Source organism: Epargyreus clarus, unplaced genomic scaffold (assembly GCF_041222505.1).
Source record: "Epargyreus clarus isolate Ecla_fem2 unplaced genomic scaffold, WU_Ecla_fem_2.2 ptg000023l, whole genome shotgun sequence".
NCBI classification, from domain to species: domain Eukaryota; kingdom Metazoa; phylum Arthropoda; class Insecta; order Lepidoptera; family Hesperiidae; genus Epargyreus; species Epargyreus clarus.
The window spans coordinates 940,543-964,189 of NW_027332230.1; the positions used below are offsets into that span (position 1 = coordinate 940,543).

The 23,647-nt window shown below is 34.6% G+C and overlaps 2 protein-coding genes and 1 long non-coding RNA gene across 11 annotated transcripts in view; 1 reads left to right on the plus strand and 2 right to left on the minus strand.

The window, feature by feature from the left end:
* The window catches only part of ATP8A (ATPase phospholipid transporting 8A1), a 103,058-nt gene extending 92,845 nt beyond the window's left edge, over positions 1-10,213 (minus strand). For all 6 annotated transcript variants that reach the window (XM_073085956.1, XM_073085958.1, XM_073085952.1 and 3 more), the window contains exons 1-2: positions 10,054-10,213; positions 8,134-8,241 (exon numbers count right to left, since the gene is read on the minus strand). In XM_073085956.1, coding sequence (XP_072942057.1) covers positions 8,134-8,241; positions 10,054-10,108 — 163 coding nt within the window. In that variant the 5' untranslated portion in view covers positions 10,109-10,213. The remainder of the gene's footprint in view (positions 1-8,133; positions 8,242-10,053) is intronic.
* Positions 10,214-10,622: 409 nt separating this feature from the next.
* bbc (choline/ethanolaminephosphotransferase 1 bbc) overlaps positions 10,623-23,647 on the minus strand; it is a 69,521-nt gene continuing 56,496 nt past the window's right edge. Inside the window, exons 6-11 of one of the 4 annotated variants that reach the window (XM_073086112.1) lie at positions 23,014-23,151; positions 21,100-21,231; positions 19,895-20,053; positions 18,938-19,063; positions 18,464-18,584; positions 10,623-11,499 (exon numbers count right to left, since the gene is read on the minus strand). In XM_073086112.1, the coding sequence (XP_072942213.1) occupies positions 11,429-11,499; positions 18,464-18,584; positions 18,938-19,063; positions 19,895-20,053; positions 21,100-21,231; positions 23,014-23,151 (747 nt within the window). In that variant the 3' untranslated portion in view covers positions 10,623-11,428. The remainder of the gene's footprint in view (positions 11,500-18,463; positions 18,585-18,937; positions 19,064-19,894; positions 20,054-21,099; positions 21,232-23,013; positions 23,152-23,647) is intronic. The other 3 variants (XM_073086111.1, XM_073086109.1, XM_073086110.1) reach the window with 3 other exon arrangements.
* On the plus strand, positions 14,041-16,001 carry LOC140751971 (uncharacterized). Its single transcript, XR_012103403.1, has 2 exons — positions 14,041-14,357; positions 14,388-16,001. It is a non-coding gene; the product is annotated as an uncharacterized LOC140751971 (long non-coding RNA).

Here is a 23,647-nt window from a genome sequence, read left to right on the forward strand (position 1 = left end):
AAAATAATTATTTGCAATCTACTCGTAGTAACTTGCGATGAACTTTCTCTAAGGCGCTCGAGCAGTCTCGCCTCGAAAATCGTTAATCCTGAGGTTGATAAGGACAATGATACAAAATTATTAAAATCGTGTATTGTCATCGGTTTTTGATAATTATTCAAAATTTTGAATTAAACTGAACGTTAAAAGTGGATAGAAATCGGGTTCAAAAATTCCGTTACTTGTTACTTACATACATACCTACATACATACCTACATACATACCTACATACATACCTACATACATACAACCCAAGCTAATAAAAGCGTGTTAAAAAGAGAAAGGATTTGGATTCCGGGCAATTTTAAAAACTAAAAGCAATTAATATCGATAGGTTTATTGACTAAAATGTCGATATTTAAGGGAGGTAGAGTCGCGTAACTACGACTAGAGAGTTATATTGCATGTTTACATAAAGTCTTATGAACCTCTCTTAATACCCACTGATTAAAGAATAACATGATTGGAGGATGAGAGCTACGCAACCTTTTTATACAGGTGTGATGTAGGGTCGTAAAAATAAAGGGCGTTAAGTTACTTGAAAATGACAGAGGTTTTATTTACAAAGGGAAAAAGCAGATTAAGAGACGAAAAGTTTCCTTTTATCCATTGTTTTTTTTTTGATGATCTTTTATAAAGCAAAATATACTCGCATCTAGGTCCGGCCCCTCCTAAACAAAGATCCTAAATCTGCTAAACCTACTCCTGTTTGTATTTTATTAAAATGTATACCTAAAAGTCTCTTAAATTATTCATATGTATATAGAGATCTACTAAAGTTTATTTATGATACCTCCAACAGATTCTAAGGTATACGTATATAAATTTAATATCGCTTAAGCTGCCAAAAAGCATAAAAGCGAATAGCCTACCTATTCCATAAATCGTATGTCAAACACACTAACCCATTAGTTCGGGTCGCGATCGGGTATAAATCACTTTAGGGCGCCACCACACTATATCGTGCTTGCGATTTAAAGCGCGCGCTCTATACAACACATTTATAGTAAAAAAGGTTCGAAAACACGTTTTTTTTAATATCTACAGCAAAATTATCCTTTACATTTTAGTATGTAGTATGATATCTATATTACTCTATTCTTATACAACCCAAAGACATCGGTAACGGTAAATGATGGCAGAAAAAATATTTTTTTATAATGGCAACTCTATATAATTTGAGCCATTCAACTTTTGAGCTTACATGAATTTAAAAATAATTTACTATGCAGTTTTTAAAAGTCCAAGCTTTTATTTTGTTGAAAAAGCCACGGATAAGAGACATACTGATAATAAAAATTGTAACGTGTTCCTTGCCGCAACATAAAACATATTACTTCGTAACGTATGATGAACAAAGTACCTAAATATAATAAATAGCACGATAATTTTAAACTCTATAATAAATATTTATTACCTATTATAGTATTTTGATACTAATATTCAATGTATTTTTTTTAATTCTTAGTAAAATCAATACGATAATCGCAATAATACAATCGCAAGGTCGAGAAATGTGCAAAGCCTACGTTAAGCTCGTGATAGAGTTCACAATAAGTGTTGGAATATTTTTCGCAGGGTTGGACAGGAAGTGGGCGCGGTGGGCGCTACCTATTTCCGATGAAGCGCTACCAACCTTTAATTTCACCTGCCTATCAATATAGTAAAAATAATGATGTGTTAGACAAAATTTACCTAACGTAACAATAAAAATATAGACCAGATAATCTTGTAGTTGTAGAATTGATAGTATAGATGTAGCATCAGAAAAAAGAAGCTATTTGTAAGTGATTCTATACAAAATTTGATAAAATGTTATGTTTGTTTTATTCCATTTTATTGTAGAAATAAAATGAAATGTTATACATAGACACACCAATTCTCATTCAGCGAATGACAAATGCGTTATTACGGTAATAAAATATATTCTACACTTATTTTTTGTAATATTGAAGTAGCACAGAAACATGTAGTTCACATAATGACTTTCTTTAATCAACCCCAGATAATATTATTGGATTGCTACCTGAGATTGTCTACAGATGCATAGCTAACCGTCTCGGAAAAGTATATCTCTCTTACCACATCCTTCAAAGCGAAACACAGTAGCGCTTAGCACTGCTATTATTAGGCAGAAATATGTTATTACGGAGACTAATCATAAAAGCAATATTTCCTACGGCGCAAAGTAGATTTCCGTGTTATATCTGTAAATTTTTAACACCGAACACAGCCCCTCGTATTGTTCGTGGAAATATAATTCTTATTTTTCATAAATGTCAGTGAATATCAAGGCTGGCGTGCAACGGGCTATCGACATTTTTATGGTGACTTTAAATGTCATCACCATTTATTGTACGCGGTCCCGTAACATAAAGTTCTGATAAAAAATAGTACTCTATTAATTCTAGCTAAATTTCGAACTATTTGATTGACATTTGAATTTCTCTATTTTTGTGGAAACTACGACTGTAAGTAGAAACAGCTGTCCCTGTAGTTCCGGGACCAGAATAGGGCTACAGTATCTCCTACTTGTCGTAAGAGGCGACTAAAAGGGGCTTTCGGGGTTGCGGGCGGTAATAGTGGGAGCTCGAACCGCCCGGCCAACGGCGGTATGTGTGGTCGCATACCGTCGTGTACATCGGACGGTGTGGTGAATGGTGATTCAATCTCACTTGGGCGGAGCCCGACGGGGCAGTGCGCTGAGACGACTCCGGTAGCGTTCCTTTGGAGATCCCGGAGTCCTCTACGCAGCGCTGAGGACGGAGGGGGGGGGTTTAGTGCGTTAAAAATCCCACATAACCCCGTGTCGCTCCCACGGCACCGGGTACCTTTTGAAGGTTTCCCCCTCGAGAAAAAAAAACAAAACAAAAAAGGTAGAAACTGATACCCATGGACATTTCTAATCAATCTCATTAAGGTTAAAGCATTTCTTGGTGACAGCCATAGATAGACCATTGTTATTATAACGCTGAAATGTCTATGTATAATGGTTCGGTTTATAACCAAGTTATTAAAGAGACATTCTAAAAAAAAAACTTGTTATATATCAAAACTTCACTTTCCAAGAAAGAGTCTTATAGGTCTACGGTGCAAAACATAGGTACAGTAAACCCCAATTGAAACACCATAATCATCTAAGATGGCACAAACGAATGCCGGATACATGAATATCAAAGTGATTACTAGCTTTGCATCCTCCGCCGTGCCTGAAACATTTATGAGCCCTCACCGACACGCATTCAGCAAATGAACCGGATTTGCGGCGGAGACACGCGTCACAAACACGTGTGATACGCTGTCATCTCATTATTTATAGAATTTTTTATTTACTTGACTGCATTAACTCATCCAATAATGGATGGCGGGACTGAGTTCAAAAATTACCGAGAAAAAATACGGTACAAATGTCGTAAAATGTCTTTTAATACGATATTAGTGTAGAAAAGCAGCCAGAAGCAGACCACCTGGTGATAAGTGTTACTACGGCTCTTGGACATCGGTTGATCTACCCCAGATAGAATTAGTGTACTACACGTCAGCCATACATGCGTTGCTTCCCGTAAGGATTGAAGAATACTAAAGGTGTAATGTCTCTTAAAAAAGGTCTCCTTTCCCACATCAAATATATGTGCTACAATAAGGTTGTTTTGAATAATAAGATGAAAACATTACTATAAAATTGACAAAATACGCAACTAAATTATTTATTGCCCCAATTGAGTTATAGTACTAAGGTTTCAATAAAAGATTTAAAAAAAAACATCGGTTGTCTGTAAAGTCGGTTTACTGACGATAGTTGAACGTGACAACGTCATAAGAAAATTATTATTTTCAATTATCGTTGCTATAAACAATTGACACCATATTCAATTTTTGCTGCACTTCATACTTAACGAAAACATGTAAATCATAGATATACTATTAATAAAGAAGTAGATATGTCATACACGTTCGAAATTTGGCACATGATTTTCGGGTTAATTGGCATATGACAACTTATTCACGGGCCGCGCGCCTCTCAGAATGGTTGTTTCTATGTCAAAGTGTCTGTGTTGAAAAACAATTAAAAATGCACTTTGCACGAACTACAGCGGAAAAATTACCAAAGGTGGTGGAATCACTTATTATTCGTAAGTATTTCAATTTCAATAAGTTATTATGGATTTTTCAATAATTCAAATTAAATTTAATGTGAGTCAATGTCACATATGTCACAGATAATAGAGCGAATAAAAAGATGGGCAAATTACTAAGTGTAAAAAGAAGTGTTATGAATTATAGGTGTCCATATATAGATATTAAATTAACAGATGGTCCCGAAGGTACATTATTGGTATCTGGACCGTAAGAAACTACACAAATTATTTACTAATTTGAAAGTATTATTATATTTATTAATTTGATATTTAAGTCGATATTTTGTTTAATGCTGTTTCTGTGTAGTGAGTAGTAGTATTTTTGAGTATGTTTTAGGATCCCATTAAATGAAATAGGGCGACTAAAGTAGTTTGCCATTGTTCGCAAGCAATCAAGGGAAGACCATTGGCGTCCAAATTATTGAAGTCGGATTTGCTCTGAACATTTCATAGACGATGATAATTAAATCTTACGAAAAAAGAATATATTTTTTATTTACCTGCATTCAAAAATTCATACTAGTAGGTAATCATAAAACACTCTTGAATACCTCTCGTCTCCATTCCATACAACATTCACACAGAGCACGCACTGAATTACGTATTTTCCCTTAATAATAATACCATATTAAATTAATTCATATAGAAATTTATTATCTCTATACCAAGCACATTATAGGTAACTCTAAAATTAATTCATATAGACTCATCTGACTGACATCTGACAAACTTATCTTTGACGAATAGTCATCATGACTGTCACGTATAAAGTTATATTGTTTATCCCTTTTTTGCGAATTCAGTTAGACATGCTGTCCTACTTGCTCCTCTTGACTATTTGTTAGTGTGTTGTTTAAATATAATATTTGTAAAGTAGTATGCATTTCTCGCGATGAGTACCACCAACAAGCGCCGATTGTTTTATTAGTAACTATCTACGTCTTTATTAGTAGTGTATCTATGATGTAAATGTATTATTGTATAGCAGCTGTCCACGCGGACGCGTCGCTCACTCAAGTAGGAGAGAGACAGATGTGCCTCTTTGTCGCTCGTTCTGCGCTCTCGCTTGCACTTCAAACATTAAATGGAACGCCTCAGAGCGAGGTAACGCCGCATGAGTCATGTTTTTTGGTGCGTGCAGCCGGCTTCATCGAATTATAAGACGTTGTCACGTCAAAATCAAGACGACCAAAGATGGCGTTCTTAAACAATTCTTTATTTTCAACATAAAATAAAATAGAGCCACTACTATGCTCATTTCCCCATACCACATGTTATAAAATATATCGATCCCATGTCAATTTTGATGCCTCTGTATTACTGCACCGCACTGATTGATTTGATTCATTAATGGCCCGTGTCTCTAACGGAAATTTCCAACTAATGAAGTGACTGAAAACTGAATAGCGCAGCTGTTGCGGTCATCGAACAATTATGAAACACATTTTCGCATTAATTCAGAATTTAGTTACATGTTCATTTGATTGTTGCTTGTAAAATAAAATACTTGTAAAGTTTTTAAAATAACCTCCCCTCTTAGCAAAGAAAAGAAAAGATGAAATCTGCAAACAACAGGACCCGCTTTGTTTTTTTTTTGTTGACAAATTTAGAGTGAGAAAATTTAAGTCTAGCTGGTCTTTTTTTCGCTGACCTCTGTTGGATTCCCCCCTTAACAAAGCTATACGTATGCCCATGGCAGAGACTAGCGCTTTATCTGTTTCTAGGATTTAATTCAACTGTAAAAAGTCGTGAACCGTAAAGGCAGAATGGAATGGAAGTCATTTGTCTTAACATAATCAACAGAAATATTTTTTGCGAAATGTCAGTTAATTAATATGAGTATATGTGATTAAAAAGCAGGGCGTGTCGTGAAGGCTTACGTGGCGAGCGTTCGTGACGCGAACCAGTCACTTTAATGCTGCTAAAAGCCCCACCCACGCCCTGACAAGTTTTTCAGTAGCACTCTATTTTTAAAACATTTTCATATTTTATAATGAACACAGATTTGGGTTATCTTTCTGTGTTATTGTAGCTGGCTTATGTTTTTGCTAATAAAACAGTTAGCCGAGTGTGTTTTTTTTACTTCATGTTTTACAAAATATAATAAAACGAAATGTATGTATTTATTCTGTGTAGGCCTATGGGGTGGCTTATAATCTGTTTTTATTTATTATCGTATTGCGACACGACCTGAAGAGTAAGATAAAAGCAGCTTTGTATACTTGTATGTAATAGAAGTAGCCAACGAGCTGTTCCTCTAACGGTAAGTGGCCGCTGTTGCTCATGGAAAACAACAATGTATTTCATATATAATAGTGCTCCTATGTGCAATCGATCATCGATCCGTTGCCTTATTTAGTTTCTACAGTGACTATTTAACAAATTGTAACTTAATTGTTGTTAATTGTAACATATCTATTTACTACCATTGTTTAAATATCATTACATCTTTCAAAACCACACGATAAGGAGTTGCGTAGCACATGTATTCGCAAACAAAGTAGCACTATTGCGTAGCAGGGCTACGATGTAGCCTTCTACGAATGAACTTGTGAAAACACGCCATAATTAAAATTGCTACGCACGACTATTCCTCGAAAAATAAAATGTTTTATGTGAAAAAACGTAATTCATATTTATTTCAATTTTGTTATGTCAATAATAGTCTATAATGTTATCAACGTAATATACATAATCAAGTTCGTATGTACGAAAAACTTTTTTAAAAAATATTGAAGTTTACCGAATTTTGATATTCGCACCCTTTATCACATAAGGATTATTTTGATTAGCTGATTATTATTATATTTACTTAATATAAATAATGTTAATATAAATAGTGATAGGAAGGTATTGCGAAAATACAAAAGAAAATTCCCGTTATCGAATAATATCCGTCGCCTTAAAGTGATAAAAATGTAAAAATATATTTTTTTAACATTATTATGGGTATTATTGTAGTATTAAGTACGACAAATACTTAAAACTACGTTCCGCGATATTATTCTATATTATTATGTTCTGGAAATATTAAATGCAAAGTTTATTTTTTTTTACAAGTTTAGTTAAGTTTATATCTAAGCAGACATTTTTTCTCGGCAAACGCATGATTCATTCGCATCTCGGTTTTCATTATGCGAGAGCGCGGTCCTAGTGTCCATAAATCAACGTCCATAGTGGATATTGTTACGATGAAAGATAATATTGTAAAATCTGTTTTGTGATATACAGGCATAACTATTTAGATCTACTTCTATAACTACAATGTGAGGTCCCCGCAGATTATCTTTATCTAAAGTTAGTATTACAACACGGCGTGTTAAAATTAAAATATGTTCGACCCACAAATAAGCGGACTCCAAATAATCGACGAAGAATCATATTTTGTTATAATAAATGTAGAAAATGGGTATACGCCGCTTGTTACGTGATCACTTCTGCCAAGGACTCTTAACTAAGGGCGACTTTACAACAATTAACTTCCCAAGTTGTCGTAACAACACACACACATATTTACTCTTAAAATGTTGAATTATGTGGCGTCCTACTTAAGTTCGGAATACAGACTGCCTTGTATCAACGTACCTTTTCAGCATAAGTTATATCAAATTTTGAAATACACAGAGAACTAAAGTTAGTTTTAAATATAAAATAATTTCAAAGGTGGTAGAACCCTTTGCGGTTCGACTCCGGCGGCACCACCGCCACACCTATTTCTACCTAATAACAGCAGTGTTATGGGCTGCTATGTTCCGGTTTGAAGGGTGTGGTAAGGGAGACAGACTTTTCGGAGGCGTTCCAGCTTAGTCCTCAGGGGTAGCGGCGTATCTGTGGCCGACCTCAGGTAGGAATATCTAATCCTATCTGGGGTTGATTACAAATGTCCATGGGCGGACTGCATGCTCGTCTGCTACTCCTATATATTAAAAAAGAATATAAAAAAAAATCACTTACATTTTGGCCTCCCTCGTAGTCTATAGGTCTGGACCCACAAATCAGCTGACCACTGTGTAACTGCGTTGTATCCTTCTCTTATTCTGTCCCTTACCCTTCGGACAGTTGCTGAAAGGCAGAAAGATATCGTTAACTCAGTAACTAATCAAATCACAGCGTGACACTTTAAGAAACATTGAAAACATTGCATATATATGTAGTATTATACTTAGTGGATTAGATATTAACTTACATCAACGTATTTGGTGGTCAATATTCGGTAAATTTCAGGAATTATAAATTTAATGTCCCGTCCTATTTCTTTTCTTTATATATCGTACAAGGTTCGAAGGTGGTGGAACCCTGCACGGCACGGCAGCACCACCGCCACGCCTATTTTTGCCTTATAATAGCAGTGTTAAGCGCTGCATGTTCTGGTTTGAAGGATGTGTGTGTGTAAGGGAGGCATAATTTTCCGAGGCATTCCAGCTTAGTCCGCAGCGGTGGCCATGGGCAGCTGTAGCCACTTACCATCAGGTGGACTTAATGCTACAAATCGTCTGCTATTCCTATATTATAAAAAAATAACGCCATCTTGTGCCACATATGTAAATTTATTTCCAACGTTATCTACAGACACGATTTGTATGTAATAGATTTATTTATTGATAAAATACAGATTACTATGTGATTTTTACTATCTGAAGTGCTTGTGCGATAACATGACTGTCTTTCAATCATTGCGATATATTTGACTAGCATGACCAATTATTTTATAAATACCAATTAAACATACATTTTTGAATAATTTATAATAAACATATTTTTTTAAATAAATCATATTTCTATTACCTGTCATACGTATTTTTGCTAATTCACAATTTTTTTTATCGCGATATCGACGATTTAGGGCTCTACTGCATCTACAGACATTAAAACATTACGGAAGATAATAATAATTATAATTAGTGGCGTAACTACAGAGTGACAGAACTGGCAAAATGCCAAGGGCCCATTGGCCCGGAAGGCGGCAAAGTGACCAAAAAAAATCTTCGATAAACACATAGGATCAACAATACCAAGTGATCGGAAAAAGATGGGTATAAATCAGTGAAAAATAATTTTCCTTGAAATATTTATAAGTACGAGCATGAAAAAACGATCGCCAGGACCAAACAATCACTACAGTACGTACGAATTTGCCACAGGTCTCATACGGTAAACTTCCACTACTGAGCACAGATTAGTAAAGATACTTCGCCGCCTTGAAATTGAATGAAGCCGCAAATGGCTTATTATAGTAAGTTTTTTTTTTTGAATTCTTGACAAATGAAAACATTTTTAGAGAAAATTTACGAATAAATAACTAATACTGCGTAATTTACATGCTAAACAAACAATTTATAATAATAATTTCAAATATTTTAGGGACATTTTAGCACGGAGACGTTTCAAAACTTTTTTACGCAACTATTTCAATTCTCAAAACGGGGTACATTTTCTTGTTAGGAGTGAATAATCTTTACTAATCTATGCTACTGAGTATGATTTTATTTAATTATGAGTATGCCATATGGGATGTCTTTAGATAAAAATTCACCAATATTTGTGCTACTACAGATTTAGTAGAACTACAGATTTATTGTACAATTTATACCGATCCGAAAGGTTTGGGTGAAACAAAATGCATTTAGGTATGACTAATTGTACCTAATTTTAAGAATTGCTAATAGACGTTCTCAATTTAAAAATAGTGTGGACTCCCTGGCGTATTACTCACCCACACTATGACAATGACAGTAGTTGCTATATGTCTTATATTATCTATGGGCAGTCGCGATGACTGTGAAGAGCGCACTGATAACGTCGTGTAGCAATTCGCAATTCGACGTTGAAATGTTTTATCATGAAATTGTATATGTATGATCTCTTTATAAATACCTGTGCCGTCGAGGTTTTCATAACCATTCCTCAGGAAACTTCCCAAGGGACACATATCGAACACTCACAGTCCACTATTCCAGGAAAATAAACGCCCATGTAAACAGGAACACTGTATTAGTAAACACTTTTTCCTTGAAAAGGGCGACTGTGGCGCCTCCTGCGGCGACACTGGTGCATTACACGTTTCACTCACAGTATTTATAATCTGTTTTTGTGTTTCATATGGTTATAAAATGATTAATGATTTTATTCTATTTTTAAACGTATTACGTTTTTTGTGTCGCACTCGATAAAAATATAAAGCAACTGTTTTATGTATGGTTCAAAAATGTGATTTCTTTATAATTGACATTAGGATAACTATCGTTATAACATTACCTTAATTATCCCCATTCATTCTGAATCATTATGCAACAATAAGTTAATTACCATTGTTAGTTATAATTTTCGGCTACTTCTGGTTTTAAAAAGCGTGCAATTCTGTTTCTTATCGAAGTATACGGATTATAAAATAATTTTACATCGTATTACAGGTGTATGTGTAGGTGTAAAATAAAAGACCGGTATTTAATTTAAATTATTTATTATTATAATCACAATCATTCGTATCCTTTATTCAAGTACACCGTGTATGTTGACAAAACAAAGATCAATTATAATAAAAGGAGACACATTACGTACATACCTACTCTTAGTAATAAATTATACAATACAGAAGCTGTATTTGTAAACTTTATCCGTGTAATAAAACTGTTGTCTCTGGGGACATGAAAAAAGTTGAAATTTGTAATGAAAAAAAGATGTTAGTGTATTAAAGTTACTATTGCAAAATTATGTGAATTAGATGCTATTGAAACCAAGTTCAACTTGTCTCTTGTCTGGTTGGCAGTCTGGCATATTATTTAATTATAGTAATATCTGGCCCTCAAAAGCATTTACATTTTTGTGATTTCATTTTATGTTTATTTTGGACATCTTAATCGAATAAGTAATTCGGGGTAGGAAGTATTATTGATCTACCGCTACTTCGATTTAAAGTAGGACCCTAAGTATCGTACCTGTAGGATTTTATTGGATTTCAGTTTAGTAACATGCACAAAGTTATAAAAAGTAAAATTGGCCAATACATATTGCAACTGCAAAAAATATATTTAGATGGTACTTTAATTTTCATATCATTTCGTAACAGTTTCACGTCTTCCATATTGATAAGGATATATGAATTCTTATGTGTACATAGGCGCTTTTATTCGTATTAAAAGTAAGTAAAAGTGACGTAAGTAAGACAAGAAGTTGTAGATCTTAATAAAATACTTTATTCACAAAAAACTCATTACCATATAACTTATTATTGTCTATGTGTACGTCCTAGTCAACCTATAGAGTTATTGTTGAGGAGTGGCTCTACATCTTCCGCGTCTGACCTCTCGCTGTCACTCGCCACTGAAAAGAAAAACAGTGTTAATGGATTGTACACGTTAAACACACAAATCCAAAACATTATATACATGCTTAAACAAAAATCAGGGCGTTTTCTCACGGACCACTACACGAAGTAGTCTACGACTAAGAGCTTTCCATCGTACGTTGGTTCTACCAATTATTTTTCATATATACAAAAATAACAAATAATCAAAACAGTAACGTATTATAAATATATTATTTTATTGATTAGTTTAAGCTACAAAGTGACAAACATCTGCTGGTTGCCATTTTCTATGCTCATATTAATGTTTACATGTTTGATACCGATACATAAAACGGTATTTTGTCTACCTGCAACGATTTGCGATATCTTTTTCACAAAGATGTTACAAAGATATAGAAGCCTTCACAAATAAAAACCTACTTTTTACTTTTGACATTGTTTATGGTTTGCATACACACAATAAGTGCAGACGGTGCCACTTGGATAAATAAATTCGATATAATTATGATAGCTAACCGAGTAGTGACAATTCACATATTGCACTATAGCTAATATAACAGAACTTGTTCAACATTTGAAAAACTGCATTGTCCAAGTAGATTTTATAGTGTATATGATAGGGATATTTAAATGTTTTTTTTTTGTTTTATAATAACATGCAGGTTTAAAAGTAATATAAATGTTTTAAAACATTTGGGCCAATTATAGAAAGTAGGTACCATATTTTTTAGTTACTATCACTATTTTAACCTAAATACCTAATTGGTACCATCCACGTCATTACTTAAATTTAGGACTCATAAATATGCGACACAAAATAATCAAAACAATTTTCTATTTAACCATAATGCGGTAAACGGAACGTTTCATATTATAGTTTGACCTTAAATTTAGTACTTTGTTCTCACAAACGTATTTCCATGTATTGATGGGCCGTAAGGAAGCGCTCTATAAATATATTAAAGAAAGTATTAAGCGAAATCAATTATTACAATTTTCAACATGCAATACAAACAAAGCGAAAGATTAAACATAAGCAAGCAAGAAGTAAATAGGAAAAGGAAATTGCAAACTTAAGACAGCACAATAAATACATCTTAAAATAACTTTGCCACACAGTTTGTATTTAACCTAAATAAATATTATATAAGCGAAATTAAGCACACTAACCTTAGCTTCATTAACCCTGGCAGCAACTAAGTACATAGTTATCTGAAATTTCTAGACTCATACATTGTTACTGTTAGTCCATACTTGCTACGTTATTCTCTCATACATTTTCATTTAAAGCTTTAGCTGTAAAACTAACATTCACAGAATATTTACTGTACTAAAAATATTTAACATTTTAGGATCTATCATACAATTATTTTAATAGTATATTTCTTGTATGTAAAGTCTGAACTATACTCCAAAATTAAATATGGTATGGGTCAGCACACACACGCACACATATTCATATACATATTTGTGTAGGATTGTAGTGTGCACCAAAGCGGCGTAGAATAAAACAATAATATGAAAATGTACATTCGCTTATATTTCACATAAAAATACATATATATTTTACAGCCAGTTGGCGTTTCGTGTAACTCTATATCGTCGTCGTATATTACACACACATATTTACAATATTTAGCTCTACTGTGGCATCAATATAATTTATTGATAACTACAGGCTGTTTTGCCGCTAAATTCATCACCAATTACTTGCAATAATGAATGTCGATTTATTATTCCGCTCGTTCATTATCGGAACAAGTGACCAATTGACATTAACGAAATAGTATTTTGTGTAATGACATGATCTGGTTACTTTAAATTAGTTTTAATACGATTTAACGAGTGAATAGCGAATAATATTCACTTAAATTGAGAAAATTCCACATAAGGAGATAAAAGTAAAACATAATAAACCTCTTTAGTTTTTCATATTTAAGTAGGCCGTGGCTTTACAGGGTAAGTTTTTATTAGCACACTACTTGGTTAATGTATGAAAAATAAGAAAATTAAAATAACAATTTGAAAACCAGAATTCCACTGTAATTGACAAAGCTGTATGAAATAGTAATAATTCATAATTCAATTTTAATTTAATATTACAAAATTACTTTTAACAAAAAATATATATTTATTATTATTACATAGTGTCGACTAAACAATAGTTTCACTGGCTTTGCAAAGTAATTGGTAACGAATTCTACAGTTCTCAGCCTGAGCTATTGAGCAATTTTTTTATCTAACAACAATTCCAATACGTAAACTTTACCAGCTAATGTTAAACAACAATGTAATTAACAGTGAAAATATACTAATCAAACATACATGTTACTAGGGTCCTTTATTAAGTTTAAAACCGGCTTAAGCGAGATACAACTTAGGTAGTAAAAACTATACGAGTAAAAATCATTTCAACGCCGTCACGAAACCTAAATTAAAACCTTCACATTAATAATGATTAAGAAACTGGTGTATTTTGTAATTAAGACTAGATTTGAATCAATTGATAGAAGTTAGCATATTTCATAGCATTTAATACTAGAACAAGCGGTCTTGGCTGTCTAGAAATTTAATAGATGGAAGAATCATAGAATTTAGAAGTCATTGAGTTAGTTGCGGCCATCACCGATTATACTCCAATTCCAGCCGAGTTATGCGAATTACAGTACAAATTGGAGCTATATGTTAGTGTCAGAATAGCGATATAATTATTCTATAAGCAGAGATGTTGCGTTCGATTTTTTACATGCACATACAGAGTACAATTCCATAGCCGTATTATCTTAACAATTTTCTTCTAATTTGCTACGAGCCTACATCTAGCGTTAGCGTAGATTATAATAAAACAATCTATATTCAATATACCTATCAAGTTACTGTCCATTTACTTATAACAATTAAGATTCTACTGTAGTTCTCATTATAATTATACAGTCGATTTAAATTATATTATAGGACATTTTTAGATGTTAACATTGCATGGGTCCCCTATTTAAATGAGAATGGTTTCCTGTTACAATGGTTTCCATTTGAATGAGAGTCACAGTCCATCACACTCGCCAAGTGCAGATACGTAGCCTTCATATATCTTTGAGAACTGTTTGGAGAGTTCCTAGAATCAAATATCAAATAATAATAATATATATTATGGCTGGAATAGGTTTTATATTTCTCCCACTCACAAAAAATACTATGTTCCCTAAGATAATGGGTAGCCCGTGTAGAGGCACTCACCAATACTCGTAATATATTCTATAGACAGTAACTTTGATCTTATATACTACAACAGGTATTAATTTAAGGAAATCGAACAGAAAATTCAAAAGACGCTTAATTGGGAAACTACGTACAATACTGTTCTATTAGACGATATACATACGCCATAAGAGGGTTATATTTATAAAGAGTTACTATTGAGTTGGGTCGAAGTAAGTAGATACTAATAATAAAATATTTAATCTTACTTTAAAAACTGGACAATGAAATAATACAATTATAATATTAAGTAAAACATTACTATTGAAACATTCAATTTTAATTAAATTAAATTTGATAGTGCACGTAAATTTACGAACGCGTACGTAGTGTTATTAAAAAAAAATCAATAAAAAATAAATATTCAGCTCCAATTATTAAAAAGCCATGTTCGAGCGGACCCAAAACAACATTACTCCACGTAACAATAGAATGAAAAATCTTAGGACTATCGAAATAAAATCAAACTGGCAAACTTAACACTCTGCCCCGCGAGGCGACTTACTGGTGGCATCGCCCACGTATATTTGGCAACATGTACTATCCACTACGCGGTGCTCATCTAGAACAAGTGTATCAAGTTACGCTCGGCCGCTCTCAGCTCTCGCTCCTATGCAGGCGATGATCATCATACGACAAAGATTAGTGGTTACTTAGTGTTTGTTATTCAATGCTGCTTTTTACATGACACTTTTTATTTAATAGTTACAGAGGTAAGTACCCTCCTATTCTAAGTATATTATCATGTAAATCAATCAATATTACACGCTCGCGAAACATTTTTTTATTTTGCAAACAATACACGATATAATCAATCAATTTTTCCTACTAAAGGTTGAAATTTTGCAATTGTATGTGTAATTGTTAATGTTAATGCCTGAGTTTTGATAATGTCGATTTGACTCACATCGCCTACACAAGATTGCGATTGACAGCTATAAAACGCCACAAAATTTTATTGATGTCTGGGACTTAATTGACACATACTTTTTAACAACAACACATACTTTTCTGAGCACAACTAGCATCTCTTGGATGTGCATGTGTGCATAACTATGAAACTCCCCCACTTATAAATGTTTTGTGCAAGACACATATTTTTTTCATTCTCAGTTCAACGTAGGTGAGATTACCATTACAATAGGCTAGACACAGACGAATGATAGGGGCACATCACCTAGCCACACTTTGCAGTCACACACTTCAAGCGATACATAAGACATAGCGAAGTTGAGATAATAGCCATAAAGTAAACATAAATCATAGTCATAAAAATAGTATCCTCAGTGACAATTCCCAAAAAACAATCCATAATCGTTTTACAAAAGATTCATACTTATGTTTTTATGAATATGACTATAGAAGTGTTTTAAAATATTCTTTACATAAAGCATGACGTGTATATAACTAACCACAACACTATACGGACGAGTTACATAAAAAAACTGATAAAACTGTACATTTATATACAGATACATAAAATACTTATTTAATACAAACGTCATACACTTTCTAATGAGCGACAACACAAACACACCTATAACATTGTATATATTTGTGCTTTTATCAACTATCACACTTTGCCACGATATAATATGTATAAATACTTATATATTGAGACATAAAGGTCAGTACACAAATACATTTAAAAATATTAAGCTGTGTTAGATAAAGAACAGTTGTCATGCCGTTGTGAAATCAGCTTTATATGCGCTTTGAATAAGAATATAATTGCACCATGTATTAGCCTATTATTGTTCCATTTTCCTCGCAAAGTGTTTAGTATTGTCCTCCACGACCGCCATTATGGGTGGGTAGACTTTAACAACACGTTTAATAACAATAAGGATTATTTTCGACATGTAGGTCCCCTCACACATTTTTCTGTTAAAGCGAATGATTATATTTTTTAATGTATATAACATTATTCGAAAAAATCAGAGATGCGTATTTAGACTTCGAACCCGGGCGTCTTTAAGTTAAAGATTGAATTTATTTAATTATTTAGTTGTTTACTTTTATATAATATATCCTTATGTTACGTAAATCTTATCGCTACTGTAATAACAATAAATAATTAGCCTGTTAAATCTGATTTTTAACGGGATATTAATTTATGTATTTTTCTACATTTGCGTTTTATTTTTTAAATATTTTACCTATCTACATCGCAATTTTGGATTCCGTTAGTTGCAAAATAACCGTAATATTTATTTATTTCTACGCTAACATTTCTAAATAGTGGGATTTATATGTAAAAATTGTTTTTGTCGACGGTACGATATTCCTACACTACAATTAATGAAACACTGCGGTAACATAATGCTGTAAAACGGTGAGAACTTATGGAGCGTTTTTTATCCGCCTCTGCCGCGTACGCCGTACCGCAATATTCATAAAAATGATGTCCCGCAGAGGTTGTGAGCGCTACCGTAACCGCAGCGGCTACGTTACCACACAAAACTGCGGTCTTGTGAGTTTTGAAACAGAAAAGTTATTCCGCGTTCGCGCGTGGAGGCGGATGAAAAATCCTCCGTGGTTTCTAACCGTAAATGTGCAGTCTATATCTGTTCGATAAATATATCATATAAAAATATTGCATTCTTATGTAGATTCCAAGTGACAGAACAAGTAACACGTGAAATTTGGCTTATTTTTCTTATGTTTATAAAACCCTAGATAAAACTAAACGTCATAAGCAGTACATCTGTATTATCGCTTGGTTACATATAATAATACGATGTACAGTATTTGTGTATCACACCTACTAGTTTTTTATTTTTTTTTTTCATAGTAATATATTCGATTTACATCAATACTTATGCATGACATTTGTGATTATTTTTAACGCGCAAATAATATAATGTCTCGAATCGGACGAGTATCGAGGGTGGTTTTAAGAATAACTGACGTAGATTTTATTTTTACCATTATAGATTTTTTACCTAATTTTGTGAAATTATTTATTAATGATAATATTCCATTATTTACCTACGCGCCATCTCGTCAACCTACAACGGTACATACCGTAACACGTATGCTAATAAATCATTATTAGAACTTTCATATCGACGAATCTATCGATAACGCAACTACGACCTACTTAACATCCTTTAGAAACGTCATAACAGAGTCAATTACATAACACGACTTTAAAATATGATTGCGTGAACACAGATGGCGCAATAATATGAATTTAAAATAGTTTCGTTAATATGTAGCACCTCCCACGGCAAACACTTTACTTCATACGTGTTTTTTTTAGACGCTGTCCCATTTAGCTCTTAGTGTGTTGAAGAGTAACATAAAACTTTGGGGCGGTAAAACAATTTTAAAATAAGGCATAACACACATGTGGCGCCCTGACTGACAAAAATCATCCGCTGTCACCATTAGCATGATTGTATACGGGTGGGCATTACGGTGAAACACGGTTTAAAATTACAGCACATGGAAACGTGGCGCCGCTGCCGCCCTTCCTCCTATCACCTTATTCGAGGACGAAACTTGCAAGGAAGCGGCTGACAGATATATTTATAACACAGACGGTAAGGTCGGTGGACAAACTGCGTAACCGCGCTCGCATGTCGGGCGCGTGGTGTTGGGCGCTAGGGCGGGCGACACCGGGGCGGGCGGTGCTAGGGCGGGCGGCTTAGGGCGGGCGGCGCTAGGGCGCGGGCGGGCGGCGCGCGTGCTTGGCGGAGGCGCGGCGAGCGTTCGTACCGTTTCGCTCGTGCGGCTTCGCGGCCGCGGGCGAGATGCGGAACAGGTATATCTTCAGATGCTCGCAGATCTCCATGCAGATCTGCCCGCAGTACCGCACCAGGTCCACGCTCACCCATATCTGCGGTGAACGAGTTATTTATGTTTTTAAAATGTATAACAGCTTAGTCTTAAATGAGAATAATTTAATGACATTAAACATATGATGACATTGAACATTACCACTTTAATCACATTAAACATATGATGGTTAATTTGTAGATAGGGAAAGAGACAGTACGCTACTAAGTAACCTATACTATATCCAGAAGGTAATATTCAGAAATTATTGACAGTATTCTACTCCAAACCTCCAAGAAAAGAGTTGACTAAACTACACGACTTAAAAATACTCTAACTGTAACTACAGTTACAGTTAGAGTATTTTTAAGTACAGTTACAGTTAGTAACTACTAAGTATTGCACTAAACTCACCATGCACAACCACAGCACATAATACTCTGGTATCGCGTTATTGAAGTACTGGTTGAGGAACAGCATCGCGGGCCCCAGCATCGACCAGTCGTAGTACTCCATCTCGCTCTTGGTCATATGCGCCACCTGGAATCACAATCATACAGGTATGAATAATTTTAAAGGTGGTAGAAACCTTTGTGTTTCGACTTCGGCAGCACCACAGCCACACCTCTTTCTGCCTCATAACAGCAGTGTTGGGCACAGCTGTGTTCCAGTTTGAAGGGTGTGGTAAGGGAGACATACTTTTCCGAGGCGTTCCAGCTGAGTCCTTAGAGGTAGCAGCGCATTTGTGGCCGACCTCAGGTTGGAATATCTAAACCTATCTGGGTTTAATTACAGATGTCCATGGGCGGCAGTAGCCACTTACCATCAGGTGTATTATCGTCAGGTATATTATCTGCATTATCGTCGGCTACTTCTATATTATAAAAAAAAACTTTTATCAGTAATTATTTTAAGGTCATGTTTATCTAGTTTTTGGACACTTTTATGCTTTCTGCTCAATGGAATTCCCTACGGTGTATATGCCAATGACACATAAAAATGATTAATTACACCAATACTTACAACAAAAAATAACCGTTTTTTTTTAATAATATGCATTGAATACCAAAGGAGCTTTATGGTAATTTCGACACGATACCAAGCGCATACTTAAGAATACAATTATAGTGATATAAGCAGCCTCTGGATCGGGGGATTCGAGGTTATAACGACCTGCACCCACCTCTTATTTTTCAAAACTATGCTTAAATCCGACCTTAATTAGCACTTGCTAAAACGGTGAAGAAAAACATGTGAAGTCTATCAATCCGCGCTTGGCCAGCGCGGTGAACTATACCCGTCTCACTCGGACAGGAGAACTCCGCCCACCAATGGTACATTAATGGGTTGACGTTATTAAATAACACTTACCACTAGTCTATTAGTGACTTTAGCGGCGACCATCCCGAACGCGAGGATGTAGAGCGACGGGTGGTTCTCGTACACCTGCGACTCGCTCTTCTGGAAGATGATGAACGCCGGGACCACCACGAACGAGAACGGGATCACCGGCGACAGGATGCTGGTACCCTGCGGGGAGGGAGCGCTGTAACTGGGTTCGGGGTGATAAAACCAGAAAGCGGTTCAAAGCGGTTTCGTCCAGTTTTCAAATTTTAACATGCTTTAAAACTACTGTAAAAGTACTAAGATCCAACTGAATTTTATTGATTTTTGTAACATTATATTAATGAATTTTCCAAATAGTAAAGAAGCTAGCAAGCTTAAACAATCATGCACTTAAATACAAAATGTTAGCAGAAACAAAGGACTTAGCACACAGAGAATATGATATATGTTTAGCAATCGTAATACTAATATATCTTTTTTATAGTTTTGTGGGAAAATACTATTAAATCGTGAATAAAATTGTATTTTGTGACTTATCACACTTTAACAGCTTCAAAGGTTATAATAATATCATTTATAAGTTTGTATTATGATTGCAAACAGTGAAAATCAAAGATGAACATAGCACAGACACAACACAACTGAAACAAAACGGAATGACACGGCCTGAGAGCGCGTGCGTTACGTGAAACGCAAGCCGACTTCCCGGAACACAGGCCCGCAAACAAAGCTCGCCCGGATGGAACACGAGCTCGCCCGGGTGGAACACAAGCTCGTTTCCGTGGCAAAGCCTGTTCGTGTACGCAAGTCTAACGCGGCTGTGAGGGTGCCGTCATTTGCAATTTGTTCGATTGTGCGGTCTTATTTTCAGGCAGATTTCGCAGAAATATATGAGCTAATGAACTGAGTAGGTACTCTGAATTGTGAAACGTGCTTTATTTTGCATAATTATTTTTGTAATCAGAAATAAAAAAAATATACCAATATACATTATCTTCTTACTTTTTACTTTTTTTCAATTTACTTTTGTATGTGCCCTTTTTATAATTTGAAAACGATAATTTGCACAACTTTTGTTAAATTAATTTTAGTAATAATGGGAATTAATTAATAAATAAATTAAATTATACAATATCAGCACATCTGCGAAATCCACCTTCTATAGGCATTGCCATCGGTACTTTGCGTCAAGTGTAACATCGGCACAATGCATAAAATCAGACGCTTACTGCGACAGTGGAGCCGTTTTTCCCCACACCACCCCGCATTATGACTCTAACGTATCCGCACAACTGGTACGTGTTTACCATCACCACCCCTACATTCGACAGCAGGTTCAACCTGACATTTATTGTCGGTAACTGTTACGGTTCGGGTGAGTTCGGGTGTGTTCGGGTGGGATCGTGTAATGCAGCGGCGTCATGCGGTTAGCGCCGGCGCAGGATCGACGAGCGCGGACAGCGACCACAACAGAAAAAAAAGTAAAAAAAAACATGCCATTAATAAAACAAAAAAAACTAGAAAATATCAAAACGCCGAATATGTAACATGTCGACAACGATCGTATGTGCTATCTTCACTCATTGTTGTTACTCCTATATCTCTAAGCGGAAGACTTAATGCCCTTTTATTAATTACAACAGTTTACTAGGAACTATGTTAACTAGGGGTATATTTACAGAAAATTAGTAAAAGCAGTAGTTACTCACAACTTCAGTTTGGTTTGACAGAATATTTTAACTAAGTATAAATTTCTCACTATTATATTAATATTCTATTAAAACTGTTTGGAAAAAGGCATGTTATTCATCTCAAAGAATACTGAAAAAATACTCTCTAAAAACGGAAAAATAAATAAAAAAGAACAAAACAATGTTAGTAAAAGTAAAAGTAAATAAGAATACTAAAAGATAAGTAAAGGTAAAAATAAATAGCACACTATAATTAAAAAAATACACTATATGCAATACAATAGATAAATGTTTCTCAATGTTTTAAAAATATAAAAAGTTAAATATAAAACTCATGCAGGTGAAGTGGAAATGAAACCAGAAAGATATTGTGTTTGTAATATCCCGCGATGATAAAAATATAAAAGGTTATAAAAAGTGCTGTCTTTCGAAAATTTTACAAAGCATCCCAGAAAAAAATTGTTTCAATATCTTTTACAATTAGACGGTCTTTGCAACGTAGACGAAGCATCATAATGGAATTTAATGCAAAAAATCTAATATACATACACTTTGTAGTTACACATTGAAATTCATATGAGCTATAGATTATATCTTCACTTAAGTTATATCAGTTATCAATAACCTCATCTCATTTATTGCATAGTACTTTACTATAGTTACTTAGACCATAAAATTGAATGGAAAATAATTATTACACCTTTTCTCACAAACCAAATTGATTCCTGTTCATCTTTTTCTGAATTTTTCTTATTTGACAAAGTCACCTGTACAACAAGGCTTTATTGTGATTTGTTAGTAATATCGAATAAGTAGAAAAAGTCAGGATTATAAAAGGGACAAGGGAAGTTATTTTATAATACGCCAAATTTGTTTTTATTGTTCTTACGAAGAAGGATTTCAAAATAAATTATATACACAGGGCGGAGAGGAAATTTTTAAGAGGACGGCGGTACTCCCGGAAGGATAACAGTTTATATACATAAAAGGAGTAGAAAACTAAAATCAAAAGTATCATACACCCGCACTGAAAAGCATAAAATAAAATATTTACATGGAAAGTAATTTAGAACCGTGAATTCCAGGACTAGGGAGTGGTAAATAATTGTAGAGGATTAGTGTTTTATCAATATCTGGCTAAAAATGTAGTTATGAGCAAAGGGCATCCTTTCTGCAATTTTGACTTCTTCGTTGTCTGAGCGATAAAACAAAAGAAAGATAAATAGAAAGATATTAGAAAAGAGAGAAGGATGAATGGGGGGAATAAAAAGTTGGAAGGAGAACAGGCGTTGAGGGAGAAGAGATATGGAAAGACAACAAAAAATACTCAGACAGAAAGTCTTGCCTTAGTTTGCTCGATACCGCCACACAGATGCAGTTAGATATTGCCAAAAACCTGGGAGCGGTAGGACTGGGATTGGGGGAGTAGTGCGAGGAGGCAACGCGTCTTACGGCGACGGTGGAGCCGTTCTTGCCGCAGCCGCCGACGCGGAAGGTGTGCGCGAAGTGGGCGAGGAAGGGCGCCTGCGCGGCGACCGACAGCGCGCACGTGTGCAGCCGCGCGGGCACCTCCAACATCTGACCGACCCACTTTGCTCAACGCTGGTCCGTACGAATGTTGCGGCACGTATTTTGTTATATCGCTCTTGGATTACAAGGTTTCAATAAAAATAATGACGATGACAACTTGTTTTCTTAATATGATGATTATTTTATCGATGAGAATGAAGTTTGATTTCTATAAAAAATAATTTAAATCGTTCTGATTTAAAACAATTGCTTGTTAAGAAAAATAGAATAATAGAAAAATATTAATTCATGTTTCACGATTAACAAAATAATGAACACGCCACATTCGTAGTTTTCCCGCAAATATATTAGAAGGTGGTGCAACCAATCGGAAGTCTTATTTTGAAAAGCAAATAGGTCCTTTTTGACAACTGCTAGGCTTAGGTTATATTTTCCAAGTTCAAATATTCCAAAACATAGATCAAGTTAGACACGAGTGTGCGCCAATTTTGTGCAAAGTTTAATATCATGTAATACATAATTATAATGGATGAATCCGAAATAATGAGTGAAGACC